The 21374-nt window shown below is 33.1% G+C and overlaps 1 protein-coding gene across 4 annotated transcripts in view; it reads right to left on the reverse strand.

Annotated features, from left to right (window-relative positions):
* Positions 1-21374, reverse strand: part of LOC140441164 (retinol dehydrogenase 14) — a 58208-nt gene that overhangs the window by 12170 nt on the left and 24664 nt on the right. For all 4 annotated transcript variants that reach the window (XM_072531639.1, XM_072531638.1, XM_072531636.1 and 1 more), the window contains exons 2-3: positions 13990-14264; positions 4918-5154 (exon numbers count right to left, since the gene is read on the reverse strand). In XM_072531639.1, coding sequence (XP_072387740.1) covers positions 4918-5154; positions 13990-14263 — 511 coding nt within the window. In that variant the 5' untranslated portion in view covers position 14264. The remainder of the gene's footprint in view (positions 1-4917; positions 5155-13989; positions 14265-21374) is intronic.

The following is a 21374-nucleotide window of genomic DNA, read 5'->3' on the forward strand; positions in this document are numbered from 1 at the left end:
AATGGGTAATTTTTGATGTCTTATATCTCCTAAGATCCGAATTGAAATAGCAAGATCCAAATTTATCAAAATGAGAAAGCTCTTAAGCAACCGCCACCAAAGCGTTAACCTCCGATGGCGCGCCACGAAATGCTACGTACTTTCTACGCTACTTTACGGAGTTGAAGGGTGGACGTTAACAGCAGCAACTATATAGAAGTTAGCGGCTCTAGAAATGTGGCTGTATCGACGCATACTAAGAATAAATTGGACAGACAAAGTGACCAACACAGAGGTATTAAGACGAATGGGTAAAGAGGTGGAATTGTTAACAACTGTTAAAAGGAGGAAAGCATCATACCTGGGCCATGTGTTCCGTAATGATAAATACAGTCTGCTACAGCTTATCGTGGAAGGCAAGATTGAAGGTAGAAGAGGTTTGGGCAGAAAGAAGAAATCCTGGCTGAAAAACTTGAGAGAATGGTTTCAAATACCAGAAGCTGCGAACATAATACATGCGGCACAAAACAGAGAAACCTATCATTTGATGGTCGCCAACCTTTGGTAGAAGACGGCACATAAAGAAGAAGATATCTCCTAAACCGATTTAAGTGATTTTTTAAATATTTTATAGCCTTATTCCTTGACAATATCGTTATAATAATATGGTTGCTAAACAGGTAAATTTTTATTGTATACCGGGTGTACGACATAAACTGTGTTTTTTTCTTAAAGTTTGCATTGCTCTGTGGAATATTCTAGCATTTATAAAATATTAAAATTAAAACTATAGCCTCATGTTTTCTCAACATTTTGTTTTTTGATTCATTGGCTTAAGTTGGATAATACAAAAGTTAGGTAGTTTAACAACTAGCCATGTTTTTCATCAATAAAGAAGATTTAACTCACCAGCAAAATTAACCCCACCGCCTTTATTATTGTTTTGTTTACATTACCTGTGACAGTTTGTCTCCTTAATTTGTGTCATTGAAGGATTTTTGACATATAGTCGTTGTATGACATTGTTGCAAATCTGTTTCCGTGTTAATAATAATTCTTGAACAATTTGTTCAAGTTACTTTCAACACTTTCCCATTGATAGATATACCTTTTATTAAATGTAAGAGCGCTTCTTTAAATACCGCTTCGTTGTAAACATTGATAAGTAGTGGTAACAGCACGCAACCCTGGCGGACTCCTTTCTATATTTTGATATTTCGGCTTCTGGTTGTCAACTCTTACCGCGGCAATTTGATTCCAATATAAATTAGATATAATTTTCATATCACGACTGTCAATATTTTTGCTTTTTAATATATTTACAAGATTTTTATGTTGAACCTTATCAAATGCCTTTTCAAAATCTATAAAACATAATTACATGTCCTGATTCATATCCATGCATCTCTGGGCCAGCACATTCAAGCCAACAAAGCATTTCTTGTGCCCACACCATTTCTAAAGCCAAATTGTGTGTCGGTAATTTCATATTCAAGAGTTTTAGCAATTCTTACTTCACTTTTTGGGTATTGCTACAAAGGTCGATTACAGCCATTGTCTATGGTCATATTTCTTGAGGTAACCAGTATCGTATCTTACAAATAATATTAAAGGCCGAACTGGAAGGATGAAGCGGAGTTGATAGAAAACAAGCATCATGGCTGAGAATATTTGCGAACAGGTATCCGCACTGCCGACCAACTCTTTAAACTTCTCAGGGATAGTTCCCCAGAATGATTGCCAAAAATGGTACAATACAAAAATAACCTAGGTAACATATACAAACATATAGTCCTTTTCCATCATATTGATAGCACATTATGTATGCAAATCCTCAACAGGTCAAAAAACCGTAGGCGTCACCCTATACTTGTTTTGAAATAAATAAAAAAAATTAATATTTTAAGATGTCGTCAACAATTCATTATCTTTTCAAAAATCTTCTGTAAAATAAGTGTCCACTAATCTCACTATACCTTTTTGTGCGTAAAAAACGTCGGTATATATGCCACACGATTATTGTTAATTATACACGGGTGATTAACGAGAGAATTCAATGTTTCACGAAATAAATTATTGTAAACAGTAATTTAAAGGTGATTATTGTTTTCTATACAAGTTATCGCCTGACACAAAAAGAATACCTTCTTTGAACGATTACCTGGAATTACTGATAAGGCTTCACTAATGATAGTTTAAGTAGTTTTTATGCCACATTACAGCTTATGCTAATAATATAAATTAAAAATTGTTTGCATCTTCCATTTAGTTTGTAGATGTACATTGTTCATGTCTTACCTACCTACGTTTTTGGTGTCGATATTTTGTTATTTGCATTTAAAAATGACGTCGACAACAGGTTTTATCCCGGTTAAGTGTAGTTTTAAAGGTGCCTTCAGTCTAAGATAGAAAAATATAATATTAAATGTACACGATGCACTTGTACATCAACGCCCTTTAAGTAATGTTCGTGAAATCTTTAACATGTGTTCAAATATGACAGGGGTTGGAGAAGCAACAATTTATAGATTCCTAAAAGAAAGAAAAGGAGGAACTGTTTTATCTCCCAAGAAGAGTGGAAGGAGTAAACCCTTGGAAATTGAAGAAATACATAAAAACATGATAAGACGCAGCGTCCACTCATTTTTTTTTAACAAAGAATTTCCAACATTGGACAAAATCCAAACATTAATTAGAGAAAACCAAGAGTTACCAATCATAAGCAACAAGAAATTATGGGGACTATTGAGAGAGATGGGATTTCGTTTGCAAAAGAATAGAAGAAAATCCGTTTTAATTGAAAAAGATTACATTGTATGTTGGAGACGAGATTATCTAAGAACTATTAAAAAGTACCGATAAGAAGGGAAAACAATTTTTTATTTGGACGAGACTTGGCTAAATGAAGGTCATACTGTACCATATCTATGGGTTAATACAAATGTGAAAAGTTCCCGTCAGGCATTCATCGAAGGTGTATCTACTGCAATAAACAATATTCCTGTTGGAAAAGGACGCAGACTCATAATAACCCATATTGGAAACGAATACGGTTTTGTCATCGGCGGATTATTAAGTTTTGCCTCAAAATCAACCAAAGATTACCACGAGGAAATGACTGCTGACGTTTTTGAAGAATATTTTGAGCAAATGTTGGATTTAATTCCAAAAAATTCTGTCATAGTCATGGATAATGCTAGTTACCATTCAAGACTAGCAGAAAAATTGCCAACAACGGCATGGAAAAAAGGAGAGATAATCGAATGGTTGGATAAACACGCAATTGAGTACAAGGAGAATTCGACAAAAAAGGAATTATTACCTATTGTAAGGCAACATAAAGCAGCTTATAAAAAATATATAATTGATGAAATGGCATTAAACCGTGATGTAATTATTTTACGTTTACCCCCATACCACTGTGATCTGAATCCGATAGAAAATATATGGTCTCAAGTAAAGGGTGAAGTCGGACGCAACAACAAAACTTTTAAATTAGAAGACTTACAACAATTATTAGAACATTCCTTATCAAAAGTAACTCCAGAAAATTGGAAAAATGCTGTTAGTCATGCTCACAAGGAAGAAAATAAAATGTGGAATTTGGATAATATGACTGACGCAATGCTGGAACCGGTAATAATTAACATTGGAGTTGAAGATTCCTTAGATTCTGAAGAAAGCGGTGAATCTGAAATGGAATTTGATTAAAATAATTTTCATTTTTTTACAAATCGGCCCCTGTTACGGCCACAAATTATTTTATATATAACCAATAAAATAAACATCTTACATTTCTTGCAAATTCATTAGTACCTGTTAATCTCCATCACTCCGACACTGGCAACTTTATTTAGGGATTAGTAACCCTCAAAACTATTGTATTCTATTCTGCTTCAACCTTTATACCTGGTGGTCATACTCAATTTAAAATTGTTTTCCTATATACTTCTGTAAACTTGTTGACAAATATCTACTTTTCATTGAGTCACCCGTATCAACAGTTTAGAGATTTGCATACATAATGTGCTATCAATATGATGGAAATGGAGTATAGAGAAATTGATTAACAGCAAAGAGTATGGAATCGAATTCAATCGGAATAAGAAGTACGGCAACAAAGCTTAAAAGCAAGTAAAGCGGCGGGATCTCTTAATGACACAATCTGGAAGAACAAACACCTAGGACAAGACACAAAAACAAGAATCTATAAAGCAGTAATTAGACCTATATTAACATACACGGCGGAGACAAGACCTGACATATCTAAAACGAGACCACTACTAGAAACAACAGAGATGAAAATACTCCGACGAATATCAGGGAAAAGTCTGTTAGGGATAGGGAAAGAAGGGAAAACATAAGAACAGCATGCAATATAGAAGACATAAATGGATGGGTGACAAAATGGAGAGAGGAGTGGAACGAACGCATTAGTAGAATGGCAGAGGATAGGATAGTACGAATAGCACGAGAGAAGTCACCATATGGACGAAGAAGTATTGGCAGACCAAGAAAAAGATGGTGCGATAATTTAAACAATTTAGGAGGCTAATATTGAAGAAAAAACACGCTTTAAGGCCTACATACACGTAGGAAGAAGAAATGGAAGAAGAAACAGAAGAAGAAGAAAAAGAATAAAAAGAAGAAAAAGGAAAAGAGAAATAAAGAAAAACAAAAAGGAAAAGAAAAAAAAGAAGAAAAAGAAGAAGAAAAAGAAAAAGAAGAAGAAGGAGAAAAAGAAGAGTATGGAATCTCTACTAGTGTAAATAATGATATTCTCACTTATGCATAAGCCGGAATGCATTTGGTTACATTAAGGGTACGTCGGGAAAAAAATTGTAAAAATATTATTTTGTATCTTACGATTCATATAATTTAAAGAGTTTAATCTGTTATTAGAGCTATAAATTGTAGCTATAAATTTCTATTACTCACCAATTAAGAGATGTGTTAACAAAAATGGTCCAAAATGGTTGGTTGCCATGGTGAGTTCAATTCCATCTTCTGATTTTTTTAGTTTATTTTCCGCTGTACCTGCGTTATGGACCAAAACGTCCAATCTGGATTCGGTTCGGTTGATATCTTCGGCGAATTCTCTTATTGATTTTTGAGATGAGAGATCAAGTTTCTTTACGATGATATTTTGGTTTTTTGTGTCTTCTGCTAGTTCGTCTAAAATGCAGAAAAAAAAATAATTTTTATAGATAATAATTTGTCACATTAAATTATACGGAACAAAATATTTTCGCTTTTAATTGGTAGGTACTCTTACGAGTATTAATAATTATTTTCCATTCTCGTTAAATAATGATAAGGAATAGTTATGATTAGACTTGGGCAAATATGTTTTGCATATTGTGCATATTTATTGCAAATATTGATGATTTTGCATATTCTTACAAAAGATTCCATAAAATTTCAATTTATGTTTAATTGCGGTTTTTATATACCATTAAATAATATGTAATACCACAACTAAATAACTGGAACATCCCAGTATTCCTTTTTATCTCAATATTACCCAAATACTAGAAGCCACAGTTAGAATGCAGTGCAGCTAAGATAGGTAATATATTTCTTACGGAAGAATGACCGACCCTTCCTACGGTGATACGGTGATACGGTGATAAAGACCTACCAGCTTTTTCAAAAACTACATTTCGGAGGCTATTAAATGACATGGATTTTAAATATGGTAAAAGAGGTTGACTAGCCTCTTTTACCATATTTAAAATCTAGGTAAAATACTAGCCAAAGCATGGGAATATGACATGGACGTTTACAATCTCTTAGATTGTAGATTAGATTGAGACTAGATCTCATAGATTTTAAACAAGCCTATGATTCAATAGATAGAACAATTCTACCTAATATATTGGAAGAATTTGGCATACCATCAAAATTAATACGACTAGTGCAAATGACAATGACAGAAACAGAAGCACAGGTATGTATTCAGGGACAGATCACTGATGCGTTTACGATAACGCAAGGACTGAAACAAGGCGACGGACTAGCTCCAACGCTTTTTAATCTTGTTCTTGAATATGTAATTAGACGGTTGACGGTGAGCGGAAATAACATACTTACAAACAAGTCTACCCAACTAGCAGCATACGCATAAACATAATGAGCAGAACAGTGAATGCAGCGGAAGAAACCTACGAGCAACTCTAGCACAACACACTAAACTGCAGAGATTACGGTGGGCAGGGCACGTGGTCCGCATGCATGAGAATAGAATCCCCCCAGAAAATTATTAAATGCAGGGAAAAAGACCTGTTGGAAGACCTAAAAAGAGATGGGAAGACGAAGTCGATGAGGATGCCAGGAACTGCCTGGGAATGCGTTCATGGAAAAGAACAGCGGTAAATCGAGATGATTAGAGAAGTCTGTTGAAGGAGGCCAAGGCCCGATTTGGGCTGTAGTGCCATTGGATGGATAAAAAAGAGGTTGACATTCGATAATGATGGAAAGATATTATCATATCCTGGAGACACAAGTGCCTCAGACAAATAAAACCATTGAGAAAGAAGGATAATGTAAAGCTCGTTTATAGCGATGAGACTTGGGTAAACGTCGGTATTTCAGTCAAAAAGACATAAAGGGACACAGCGATCAAGAATCCACTAGATGCATTCATAAAAGGGCTCTCTAGCTGCAAGCTCCACCTCAAAGAGGTCCTCGGTTTGTTCTTCTTCATGCTGGAAGCGAAACTAGTTTTGTGGCATGGGCCGAATTAACTTTCTTGGCCAAGAAGGGAACCGCTGATTACCACGACGAAATGGACGGTGATCTATATGAAGAATGGTTTGAGAAAACGTTAATTCCAAACTTCCTAAAAGACAAAGAAAACGTTGTCGTTTTGGATAACGTGTCATACGACTCTCGCAAATTTGATTTCCCGAAAAAATTGTGGAACAAAAGGCAAATCAAGTATTGGCTAATCGAAACGAACATTGTCTTCGAGGAAGATTACTGGATACTGTGGCCGCATTTAGAGATGAATACGAAAAGTACAAAATTAAAACAATTGCGGAAAAATATGGCAATATAAGATTTTAAGACTGCCGCCTTACCATTGCGAGCTGAACCCGTTTGAGATTGTGTGGGGTCAAGTGAAAAGGAATGTGGCTTCAAATAACGTTGATTTTTAAGAAAGAACGGTAGAACGGTTGATAAAAGAAGCTTACCAATGCGTATCTAAGCCCCCTTTCAGACGAGGATACTGTATCCGAGATACGCGTATCCGAGACGCAGATATTACATAGACTCAAATGGAGCTTTTCACACGGGACGCGCGAGGGATACAGTATGCGAGATACCGAATTCAGTATCTCGGACCTTTCTGTCGCCGACGACTGAATGCGTATGCCAGATACAGAAGAAACATTACGTTAATTGAACGCTTTCAGACACGAATACTTTTGCACCACATTCCATAGACGCGCGATTTTCTGTCGAATAATTGTGAATGAGCAACGAAAGAAAGAAGGTGTTTTCTGAATATAGTTAAATAATGGAGCGTGCTGTATTTGATAATGACAAATTTATTTGTTTGGTACAATCAAATCCCTGTCTATGGGATACAGCATCGCCAGATTACTGCAATAGAAATAAAAAGCAGCAGTACTGGGTCGAAATTTCTAAGCAAATGTGCGACAATTTTGAGTCCATGACTGCAGTACAGCAAAATGAATATGGTATGAAATAAACATGTTTTTATTATAAATACATAGGTATTTTGTTTCATACGTATACAGTTTAGTTTTAAAAGTTTGCTAATTGGAATTTTGATTATTTAACGAATATAAAACTACATTATTGTGAAAGGAATACGGTCATTTTTATTTAGGGAAATATTTACAAATTGGAGATAAGTAGACAGATTAATTTTAAATTTAAGTCATAGACTTTAACTTTAACTTAAAGTCATAGAAAGCCGTTCTTTTGATGAAATACCTTTACGCATAGTTGTGTCTTTTTTACTCAATTGAATTTCCAAAATTTTATGAAGTTCTTCAAACGACTTCACAGACATTCGAAAATAATTAAAAAACTTCGATGGATCTTGCAATAAATCTTGATACAGCAAATTATACGTTCCCTTGGTTTCTCTTAATTCTACAATAGGATAAACCCACAAATTACGTCGTCTTTTCAGTTTCTTTTTATTTAATATGTACCACAGCATAACATACTCTTCTACATCCATAATCCAAAAATATAACCGCACTGCACTGCTACTATTTTCATACTGACGAGCATGCCCGTGAATCCGATACAGCAGCCATCGCAAATTCTGTATCTCGCATACAGTATCCTCGTCTGAAAACCCTTTAAGGAACAGTAGCATAATTATGTGAACTACGTCAAGAAAGTAGAAGAAAAAATGTTTGCGGTGGACAATTCGCAGGAAGATATTGAACCGGTGATAATTAATATAGGAGATGATTCAGATGATGAGGACGATTTAGATATAAATTGCGATTAGTATTTTTTAACGAGAAATATCTCAGATTTAATGGTCATTTTTTTTAGTACTGTACGTACTAAAAAATTTCAGTTATGATCTTGTTGTATATTTTATGTATATATTTATCGTGTCGTACTAAATTAATTTAGTTTTTTTTGTTTATTCTCTTATTTAACTCGATTAAATTAATGAGTAAAGATTTTTTAAACGAAGCGCGTACCATCCTGATTTCTCAGTCTATCAATAAAACTACCACACACCTACCACTGTGCGACATGAGCTTTCCAATTCTATTGCATGATCTAAAGAATTCCATTTGGTTAGTCTGTTTTGCATGTTCATTTTTTTTTTTTCTGCTGTTGAAGAAAATGTTAACACCATCAGTCGAGCGTGTATAATTGTTAATTAATGTAACTTAAAAACGCCAAAAACAAGCAGTGCTTCTGCTTTAATAAAACCTTATGAAGTGTATCTGTAGATATGGAAAAAATTGTTGTTCAGGTTCGACAAGAAATTTCAGATAGATTAACATATCAGAACCGCTTCATATCTAGTAAAAAAATAAGGATTCAAAATATATACCATGTGGTCCATATGTATGCAATAAATTCATTTTTAGCGTTATTATGTACTATGTGAAAAAAACATGAACTAGGTCGATTTTTATTTTTAAATTTACAATTTACAATATGAAAATATTATCCCCCTCCAGCACCCCCTTTGAATTATAAGCACCCCCTCGAGAATTTTAAATAAAAACGGGGGTTGTATGACACCTTGTTAGAAAGGTATTTTAGTCCTCTGTTCAGCAATATAAAGTTTTTTGAGTTTGTGCAATTATAACTGAGAAAATAATGATTTTTAAGATGTAAAATTTTGATAATGTAGAGTAATTAAAATGAAAAAGACAGAAAAGATTTGATTTCACGTTCAAAGCGTCCATGTATCTGTTGATACGTATTTCGACTTAATAAGTCTCATCAGAACAGTTATTCATAGCCGTTCTTAACGTGAAAAATAATCTTCTCTGTCTTATTAGGAAGCAACAATAAAATGGCTTCGTTATGGACGCAATAGCGGATATTCGGATCTACTCTGTATGAGTACAAGAAACAAATTCGTTAAGGATTTCTGCTTAGTTGACGAGACATGTCGTGGAATGCAAATTTTAGATTCCCCATGTCTCTATTAACATCTTTATCAACGTCTGGCTATGCCTTGCAATTTTTAGAAGGCTCCAGATTAAAGCAGAAATCTGAATTTGTTTCGAAACTATCTTACCGGTAGAGTAATTAGTTTACGTAATATTTAAGAAAGATATTTGGACCTATTAACGAAAACGAAGTTTGGTGATCCAAGTACAACCATGAATTTTACCAACTGTTCAAAGAGGCACCAACCTCAGAATTTGTTAAATTTCAGAGACTTCGATGGGCTGATCATATAGTGAGAATGGAGACCGAAAGATTGCCAAAAAGAACCCTAGATGGTAAAATGCACCTGGTGACACTTATTAAAAATCTATACCAGTCCAATATAGCAACAGTACGACTAGATCAGAAGTTCTCAAACCAATTCAAGATCGAGAGAGGCGTTAGACAGGGATGCGTGTTGTCATCTGACTTATTCAACATTTATGGTGAACATGTCATGAGCATGGGGTCAGATGGAGAAGCCAATGGAGTAACAGTGGTTGGTAGGAAAATCTCCAATTTAAGATTTGCTGATAAGACTACACTTATAGCAGCAAATGAGCAAGAAATGTTTAATCTCCTGCGAAGAGTTGAGTACGAAAGCAATAAAGTTGGTCTGAACATCAATAAAGCTAAGACAAAAATAATGGTGGTCGACAGATTCCACACTATTCAACTTACTAACATATTACAGGAATATCAGATAGTGGACAGTTTTGTCTATCTCGGGTCTACTATAACTAACCATGGTAACTGTGAAGCAGAAGTTCGAAGACGTATTGCTATGGCAAAAAATGCGATTAGTCGCCTAACTAAAGTTTGGAAAGACAAAACTATCTCTCAAAATATCAAGATGAGACTGGTGAATGCCCTTGTAATGTTAATATTTCTATACGGGGCAGAGACTTGGACTCTTCGCGGACGCGACCGCCAAAAAATTGATGTCTTTAAGATGTGGTGCTGAAGAAGAATGCTGCGCACACCTTGGACAGCTCATAGGGCAAACATTTCCATTCTAAACCAATTTGAGATTAAAAAAGGGCTGTCCACAATATGTCTGCAAGGTGAGGTTACGATAGTTTGAAGAGATTAATTGTTTCTTGAAACGTTCCGGGGAGAAGATCAAGAGGACGATCACGAACTAGATGGTCCGAGCAAATTAAGAATTCAGCTGGAAACTCATTCTGAGAAGCTCTCAGAGCAGCTGAAGATAGAGACCAATGGAAAAAAATTGTTAGGAATATTGGCAGAAGTCACGATCCTCAGAAATGGGTAAACGATAAGATAGAGAGAGAGAGAGCCATTGGAGAGGGAGAGAATATTTAAATTTACTATCAAATGATATTTATCTATATTTTATTATTAATTTATTATTTTGTCTGAATTTAACAGGTCTGCCAGAAATAAATACAACAACGTTTACTTTGTTAATACGCTAATAGGTGGCGCTAGGAGAAAACATAATTTATTGAATTAGTTAAATATAATATAATTTGTTTAAAGTATAAATAATAAAAAAAGAATAAAATTACTTTATTAAATTTTAAAAATAGTATTTAAATTTTAAAAATACAAAGATTAATATATAAAAAAACAGGACCCATCTCTCCCGGAGTTACTCTTCTATTAATTAATACCAATATTGTGTTCAGAGACCTTCGTTACTGCTACTTTAACAAGATCTAATAGGCATGTTCACTAATTTTTAAATATTGTTAAATTCAATAGGTTATAACATATATAAAAACATAGCAAACATAAAATTGTTTAAAAATATATATTTCTTAATATAAATCAATTCTTAATTTCAATTCTGATGGAGGCTAGAAAAACGGCTCCTCGCAGCGAGGCTACGGTGTGTGACGTCAGCAGTCGTATCGACAACTTGTTTTGTATACGTATTTACGAAGTGTGACCAGTTCTTTAAGTATTTAATCACTGATAATGAAGCCAATTATGTGGTGATTTGTTCCTGGGTGTCTAAATACATCTAAAAACAATTCTGAGAAGATTTTTATTACAGTTCCAAACAATTTAACACCATATTCACATAAAATTGTCAAACCACAGGTTTTTATATCTGTACCTCAGAGGAATACTCTACAACATTATGTCCATTTTTTCAATTTTGACAATTTTACAGACTAATAATTAACTTTTATAACTTTATTTTAAGGAGTAGAGCACTCGGTCCTAAATCATTTGCTGATAAAAAAAGTGACCTTTAAAAGAACACCAAGTCCATTTTTACTTAGAGGGATAAAACACCATGTGGACTTCTGTTCACAATGACAATGTTTTGTCCCTCTACGCATGTGAATTACCGCCGCGCATATCTCTATGATGAGAGGTAGACTGTTAGTGATCTAATAATAATACTTTTGCTATTTATGGTGTGTTTACAGTGGTTTGTTACTAATAATAAGAACAATGAACCATAATTCTCGTAGGAGAAAGATTCTTGAAGTACCTACTAAAAAGTTCTGCGAATTCTTCTACTGCATTTACAGGTAAGCTACCTTTTTGCTCATTATTTTTAAATTATTAAAAAACATAACCTCAAAAGGATAATGTAGTGATTTGATACCAACCTTAGACTAGCAATATTATTAAATCTTTTTCAACCAATATTATACGCTTGTTGAATTTCAGAATCAAATAATACACCAAGCAATGATGTTTTAAATGAAGATCATATTATTAGAGATGCCTTGAGTTGTGATAACGAAGATCAGTCTGATATAGAGAAAAGTTCTGATAAACTATTCGTAGTGGAAATGAAATAAGATCTGCATTACTAAAATGGGCAGATACCGTCATTCCTGAAAGTAGCAAAGAAGAAATCATACTACGGTCTTACAAATGTTACGGCCAGAATAAAAATGTTAGCATTAATACTTGTTTAAAAAAGTAAAAATTATCATCCAGAAGTTTCTACTAAAGAGTAATGCCCACATGGAGGCGGACACTGTCCATGCGCTGATAGAGCGAAAGAAAAAAACTTAACATTTCTATTTACACGCCCTGGGAATGGGAGCAGTTAGTCAGACAAACCTCAATGAAATATACCGTACATACTATGGAACTAGAAGAATTTAAAAATTTATGGTCTTTGTATGATGTCAAAACATCTTAAAATCCGCCTTTGATTAATAGAAAAGAGACATTAACAAACAACAAGTTCTTCTGTCAAACTGTGTTTAACTGCAAGTTAAACAAAACAGCATTGGAACTATGTTTTTAAAAAGTAATTTTCATGACGAAAACCAGGAGATTGACCTTGTTAGGTTTCGAAGGCGACACCTTACATTGCCAAAAGATTTGCAACTGGTATCACAAAGTCCAATACTTATATCACAACAAAAGTATAACGATCTATTGGCATTACTGTCAAATGTTCCTACATTTTGCCATGATTTTTATCAAAACTTAAAGCATACCTACTAGTAATACGAATAGTGACTATCCAGAAGGAGACTTACTTGAGGATGACAGTGGTTTGTACCTAAAATGCCATTTTTACATACATATTTGTATTTGTAAAGGTAAATTGTGTGGTTAAATAAATTTTGTCAGTAAAAGTCAAATAGGATTGTAGTTGTTATTGAATACCCCATACTAATTCTTACAGTACAATAACTTTATTAGATGGATACAACACCATGTCCGTTAAAAGGGTTATAAAACACAGGAACAATTTTGTTTTTAATTATAACAAATGTATTATGTAAATAACAATAAAAAGAATGTTCTAGTAAAATATTGTTTCGATATCTTAATAAAGAGCTGCAGCAATAATACTTTTTGGTGAAAAAAAGTTTAAAACTGCTCTCCTGTAAAGTTTTAAAAATGAACATAGTGTTGATTCCTTCCGAGGTACAGATATTTGCATTTATTTTTTTTTTTCTAACTTGCATAATAACTGCCTTTTCTAGTTTTTCCCTCTCTTTGTAGCAAACACCACTTATTTGGCTTCATTATCACTATATAAATACTTAAAGAACTGGTTACACTTCGTAAATACGTATACACAACAAGTTGTTGATACGACTGCTGACGTCACACACCGTAGCCTCGCTGCGAGGAGCCGTTTTTCTAGCCTCCATCAAAATTAAAATTAAGAATTGATTTATCTTAAAAAATATATATTTTTAAATAATTTCATGTTTACTATATTTTTATATATTTTATAATCTATTGAATTTAATTGAATTTAACTATATTTAAAAATTTGTGAACATCCCTATTATACGTATTCGTATCAACCAAATAAAAATAACAAAATATAGTTAAAAATACTAACATTTTTACATAGTCCGTTCTTAACTTCCAACTTACCTCTTACTTTTTTGGCAGACTCAACATTTCTACAAGCAATAATGACTTTAGCTCCTCTTTTCGCCAACTCCCGTGCTGTTTCTTTTCCAATCCCGCCCGTCGCTCCGGTAACAATTACAGTTTTTCCCTCCATTCTAACTTTTTCGTGGAAGAATCCGCAGGTCACATAAGCGTAAAACTTCAGTAATGAAACAGCGGTCAAAAAACCAAGAAGTAACACCGCTAAAATTGCTAGTAGAGTGGAAGAGTCCAGTTCCACGCCGAGAATATTCATACTGTAATAGAAAAATCATTAGATACGTGAAAGTCAGAACTATAAATTATTAAAGTCATTAAATTTTTTAATCTATCATAATGGAAGTTTAATGTCTTAGTTTTACATACATATCAATAAACATTTCATTAAGGTAGCTGGATACACATTATCATTGAATATTAAGTTATACTGTACGACAATAAAAATGTAGCATCATTTGTGCATTAAAATATTTTCAGATCTTCTTCTTCTTCAAGTGCCATCTCCGCGGCGGAGGTCGGCAATCATCATAGCTATTCGGACTTTTGAGACGGCTGCTCTGAAAAGTTCATTTGATGTACATCCGTACCAGTCTCTCAGGTTGCGCAGCCATGACATTCTACGCCTTTCTATGCTTCTCTTTCCTTGGATCTTTTCCTGCATAATCAGTTGGAGCAAGGTGTATTTCTCTTAACGTGTAATATGTCCGAGATATTCTAATTTTCTTGTTTTTATTGAATTTAAAATTTCCATTTCTTTGTTCATCCTTCCCAGAACCTCTTTGTTGGTGACGTGTTCTGTCCATGATATTTTCAGAATTCTTCTGTACACCCACAGCTCAAATGATTCCAGTTTTTTCATTGATGTCGCATTCAAGGTCCAAGATTCCATTCCTTAAATTAAAGTCGAAAAAACATAGCATCTCGCCAACCTAACTCTTAGTTCCAGTTTTAAATCCCTGGTTCAGATAATTTTCTGTAATTTAAGAATTTATATAGCTTATCTTCTTCTTCTTAATGTGCCGTTTTTCACTGAAGGTTGGAGATTTTTAAACGAATACGTGTACGAACTCATCACTTTATACCCCTCCCCCCTCATAGAATTAATAGAGACAAACGGAGATATAGCAAACTAGGTAAACTCATCCCCACCATTTTTGACCCAAGATGCTGGTTAATTGCTTGTTACCTGTTACACTACTTGTTTGCGTGGTAATCTATTATATCCAGAAATAGTTTTTATTTATATCGGGGTGTCTCCCGGTGAGTGGCTTATTAGAGAGAAATTTTTATTTTCGCATAGTTAATGACATATGTTTATGTACCTTTTGTTATTATATATGCCTTTTTTATGTTATTGCTCCTACAAGTTTCTGCAGTATTTCGCAATTGTTGTAAGTAATTTATCAACCAAATTTAATTTAAAAGGTCTCAAATGAATCGTTTTTCATAACTTTTCAAAAAAAAATAAAAGTGAAAACTTCTAATTAGGAAAGAAGTATGATTTTTGTTATAAAATCAATATGTACTTCAAAACTTCAATTTTTTCAAAGATTCTTTCTGAAACGAATTACTTTACATGTTATTTTTTGTTTATTGGACTATTATCCTAAATTACGAAGCTAGCAAAAATTGCTGTAATCATTATATATGATTTTATCCACTTTAAAATGTGTACATTAAATATAGATAAACATAATGATATTAGGGTTATTAAATTTTATCAAAAATCAACTTCTATGGCCATTTTGTAATAATAATAATTTAATAATCAACATTCAAAGTATCAGTTCAGTTCATAATTAATACAATAATGTAATTCTGGTTATTACATAATTTTTGAAATATACCTATTGCGGTATTGGTAAATTATAATTAATAAAATGACTAGTATTATGAATAGTTATATATATACACATATTTAAAAAAATGAGTTCGTAATAATTGCGTTTGACGCACACGCCAAGTATAGTATTGGTAAAACAGTATAAAATACATATTAATAAGTGTTAGTGTTTGTTACTACTCTTGAATAGAACGATAATACAGGGTGGTCCTTAAGTAATTGTACAAAAAGAAACCGTAGATTCTACACTTTAAAATATTACGATTTAAGCCAAATTGCATTTATAAAATGTGTTTAACAGGGTGTTCAAGTGGAAATTTAAAATTTTATTTTTCGCTATAACTTTCATGTTTGTGAACATTTATGTATAAAAATTTACAAATGGCTACTATTGAATAACAGGAATTATAATTTGATGCATAATTTGATGTTATACTTAACTTTTTTGCCCTTCAAGTTACAGGTACTTGTGATAAAAAATATTAAAGACACATTATTTTAACAAAAAAAAGGTATACTTGTTAATAACTTCAAAACTCAACAGTTTTCCAGATAATCGCATTTTACAACTCAACTACATAATTCTGATTTAACGCAATTACTCCTGTCAACTAAGGAAAATTAGAGAAAATCATTAATACTTCTGAGTTTTGGTATAAAATACCTTTAATAAAGGTCATAATTTACGAAATATTAAATAAAATAAATATAGGATAGGATAATTAATAATAGGATTTGACAAAATAACAGAATAATTGGATTTAACATCAAACATTTTACGTTTTTGTATTAAATTAAAGTCACACTCAAAACATTTTATTTACTAACCAAATTAAGAAATAGTTAAACTAAATAACAATAAACTTTTTGTCACAGTAAGTGTTCGATATGTCTACCGTTTTCTTTAATTCATTTGTCAATACATTCCATAAAAGATCGTCTCATATCAAATACCATCATTGGTTCTAAAGAAACTGCTGCAGTACTTATTATAAGTATTACAACTATAATAATCAGTATTCTTTTGAGATTTTTATGAATTAAATAATTATATTAATATCTCACCATATGACCAAGGAATATGACTACCACGTACAATCCAACGTTCAGGAAAGTTGTATTTAAGTATGTACTCACTGCCATCTCTCCATAATGTGGTGGTGTACCATCTTGTATAAACCACATATTTCGCCTTAAGTTTGATAACAATTCTTCCAATAAATCAATAAAATCATTTTATAAAAAATATAAATAAATCTCACCATTCAAATTACAAGGTAATTCGTATGTCCGTAAAAAATAATTACCAATGGTTCCAAACAATACGACATGCATTTTAAACATGAATTTTATATAAACGTATGGTTTGGAACCATTGGTAATTATTATTTACGGACATGCGAATTACCTTGTAATTTGAATAATGAGATTTATTTACATATTTTATAAAATGATTTTATTGCTTTATTGGAAGAATTGTCGTCAAACTTAAGGCGAAATATGTGGTTTATGCAAGATGGTACATCATTACATTATAGAGAGAGGGCAGTGAGAACATACTTAAACACAACTTTCTTGAACGTTGAATTGTACGTGGTAATCATATTTCTTGGTCATATGGGGAAATATTAATATAATTATTTAATTCATAAAAATCACAAAAGAATACTTATTATTATACTTATAATACTTATAATAAATACTACAGCAGTTTATTTAGAACCAATGATGCTATTTAAAATGAGACGATCTTTTATGGAATCTATTGATAAATTAATTAAAGAAAATTGTGGACATAATATCGAACACTTACTTTGACAAAAAGTTTAATGTTATTTAGTTTAGCTATTTTTTAATTTGTAGTTATTTGTAAATAAAATGTTTGTAAAATGTTATTTTGTCAAATCCTGTTATTAATTATCCTGCTAATATATTTATTTTATTTAATATTTTGTTAACTATTAACTCTATTAAAGGTATTTTATAACAAAATTCAAAAGTATTGAAGTTTTTGTCTATTTTTCTTTCGTTGCCTGGAGTAATTGCAAGTAATCAGAATTATGCAGTTCATTTGTAAAATGCGATTATCTCGAAAACTGTTGAGTTTTGAAGTTATTAACAGGTATACCTTTTTTTTGTTAAAATAATGTATCTTTAATATTTTTTATCACAAATAGCGGTAACTTAAAGAGCAAAAAAGTTAAGTGCAAATTTATGCCACATATGTACCATATGTGGCGCCCTCTCTCAGCTACATCAAAGTATGCATCATATTATAATTTATTATATTTAATAGTATCCGATTGTAAATTTTTATCCATAAATGTTCACAAACATGAAAGGTATAGCGAAAAATAAAATTTTAAATTTCCACTTTAACACTCTGTATCTTTCTTAATATTAACATGTTATTAAAGAAATTTGGTTTAAATCGTAGTATTTTAAAGTGTAGAATCTGCGGTTTCTTTTTGTACAATTACTTAAGGACCACCCTGTATAATGGGTGTTTTTTTAGAGGTATAGAACTTTGAATTGGAATAAAACGAAGACGATTTATTCCAATTTTGGCATTATAATTTATATATGATTTATGGCATATGACAGCCACAACTGGCTCGGACGTAGTCTAATCTGGAGGTCCAATTTTTGAATGCCTTTTTTAACATTTGTGGCCGTATATCGGCAATAACGCGGCGAATGTTACTCTTCAAGAGGTCAATCGTTTCAGGCTTATCGGCGTGGAAGGCGGCTTCACATATCCTCACAGAAAATAGTCTGGCGGTGTTAAATCGCACGCACTTGGAGGCCAATTCACGGGTCAGAAACGTGAAACTATGCGGTTACCAAACGTTTTTTTTTTAATAAATCAATTGTGGCACGAGCTGTGCAACATGTTGCGCCGTCTTGTTAAAACCACAGCTCATGCACATTATGGTTGTTCTAATGAGGAATAAAAAAATGCAGTAATCATGGCTCTATATCGATCACCATTGACTGTAACGTTCTGACTAGCATCGTTTTTGAAAAAGTACGGTCCAATGATTCCACCAGCCCACAAAGCACCAAACAGTTAGATTTCTGGATGTAATGGTATCTCAACATACAATTGAGGATTATCTTTACTCCAAATATAGCAGTTTTGTTTGTTGACATAGCCGTTCAACCAAAAGGCAGCTTCATCGCTGAACAAAATTCGCTTATGAAAATCAAGATCAACGGTAATCTCGTTTTGAGCCCATGCCTTGCTAGGTGATCGTGTAGGTTCAATTCTTGCACGAGTTAGATTTTGTAAGCACGCAAACAAGATTTTTCCACAAAATCTTCCATAAAGTGGATGGACACATATCCAACTGCTATGCACAATGACTGATTCGGGTCTTCCTCTATGCTATGCTCTACATCAGCAACAACTTCTTCTGTACGCACTGTATACTAGGTCTCTGTGGATGCGTATTATCATTTAGAGTAAACGTGGTGTGAAAACGTTCCATGGTTAATCGTATTAATTGCTCTGATGGACGATTATGTTGACCATAAAATGGACGAAGTGCGCGATACGTATTTCGCACAGAAACTTGATTTTCAAAATAAAGCACAATTTGGAAGCGGACCAAGTTCAGGCGTCAGTCTATTCATGCTAAAATCCCAAACCAAAGTTATCATAAATCACTTGACAGCTGTCAAAATAAGTGTATCAATCACAAACTGTGTAATAAGATGAGATTCTTCTTTTTCGTCTCCATTTGTTTTAGATATATTGTCTGTTTGCACTTAACATACACTCCTATCTTCTTCCCGTACCATATCCTCCTAGGACCTTGCCGATCATGCTGGCACACAAAAGTTTGTTTACAGCGATTCTAAACAATCCTAAGGATGTTTTACACATCCATTGTCAGATTTTTCAGCCAAGAGATCCGTCGTCTACCAGGCCCTCTGTTGCTTTTTAATCGACACGGCATGATAACGTGTACAGTCCCTGCTCGATTTATTAGACTCACCATATTTTTTTTTATATCAATCGCACTGAAATTATGTTCACTTGGAAACTAAGGTGTTGAATGGGTTGCATAACTACTAGGTACATATTTACGTAGAAAATCGTATAAATTTTTCTTAGAATTGTCAAAAATTTACAGATGATAGTAGAATGTGCTCAAAATGTAGAGTAATTAATTGTTTTACATGTTGAGTTTTTTTTACTTAAAACATAGATTTGTGATCAGTTTATTTAAAATTTGCAATAGAAAGTATTGACATTATTATATAATAGTGTTACTTTTAATTTTGGTCAATTCTTCATCATAAAACAAGACGATTAATCTTGGATTGGAATTTTTAGATGCGTAAATCTAAAGATCTTTGTGTTGAAAAAATCTCGTTCATTACTTCTCTATTAGAGAATACAGTACTTTGTCAGAGAGAGATAGGACGAAAAGAACTGACGATAGACGTCATGTCAACAATTTTAAAAAAATTAGCTGCAACACACAAAAAGGCCACCCATAGAGATTTAAGAAACAGGTTAAAAGAAGCAGGATGCTTAGTATCAGTGGCCACCGTACGACGAATTTTGTATGGCATGGGCTTCAAATGTCGCAGATCTGCTAAGAAGTCAAAAATAACACCACAAATGCTCAAGAACGCTTAGCTTGGGCCAAGATCCATAAAAAATGGTATATTGATGATTGTTATTCATATTTACAGGTTTGCTTCAACGATGAAGCAACATTTCAAATTATGGATGACATGACCCAGTTTGTCCGAAGACTAGTGGCCAAGTTATAGGACGTTTGTATGTCGTAGAAGAAATCATGCGACAAGACCAATATAAAAGGTTTTTGCAGACTGAAAGGAATGGTTTGATAACAGCCATAAGATATTTATGTAAAATGGAGTACTTTGGCTAAAAATATTAAAAATTCTTTGTTAGAACAAGAAATTCCGCTCTTTAAGTCAATAGACTGTGAAAATAGGGTAATCCCTATTAACGGAAGATACTTAAACCATCTTAGATATGCAGATGATGTAGTACTAATAGCCGACACATGGAATGCACTGAATACGATGATTGAGGAGCTACACACAGTATCCCTAAAAAAAGACTGAAAATGAACTTCAGCAAAACTAAACTAATGTCAAACAAAGATGACAAACCTATAATAAACATCCAAGGGACAGAGATAGAACACGAAGATGAATATACATTTCTGAGTTAAAATGTCAAGGTAAGCAAAGAAAATCACACCACCGAAATAAGCAGACGTGTAAAAATGGGATAAGCAGCATTTGTAAGACTCTCATACGTACTTAAGAATAAAAATATACCTCAAAGAATACGAACCAAAGTGTTTAATTCCTGTATCCTACCTGTACTTACATATGGAGCTCAAACCTGGACATTCACTAAAATAAACATGGAGAAAACCAGAAAAACTCAAATAGCTATGGAACGACAGAGGCTGGGTATCTCACTCAAAGACCATAAAACCAATGAAGATCTTCGTAATAGAACAAAAGTAAA

The sequence above is a fragment of the Diabrotica undecimpunctata genome, chromosome 5, assembly GCF_040954645.1.
Source record: "Diabrotica undecimpunctata isolate CICGRU chromosome 5, icDiaUnde3, whole genome shotgun sequence".
Classification (NCBI taxonomy): Eukaryota; Metazoa; Arthropoda; class Insecta; order Coleoptera; family Chrysomelidae; genus Diabrotica; species Diabrotica undecimpunctata.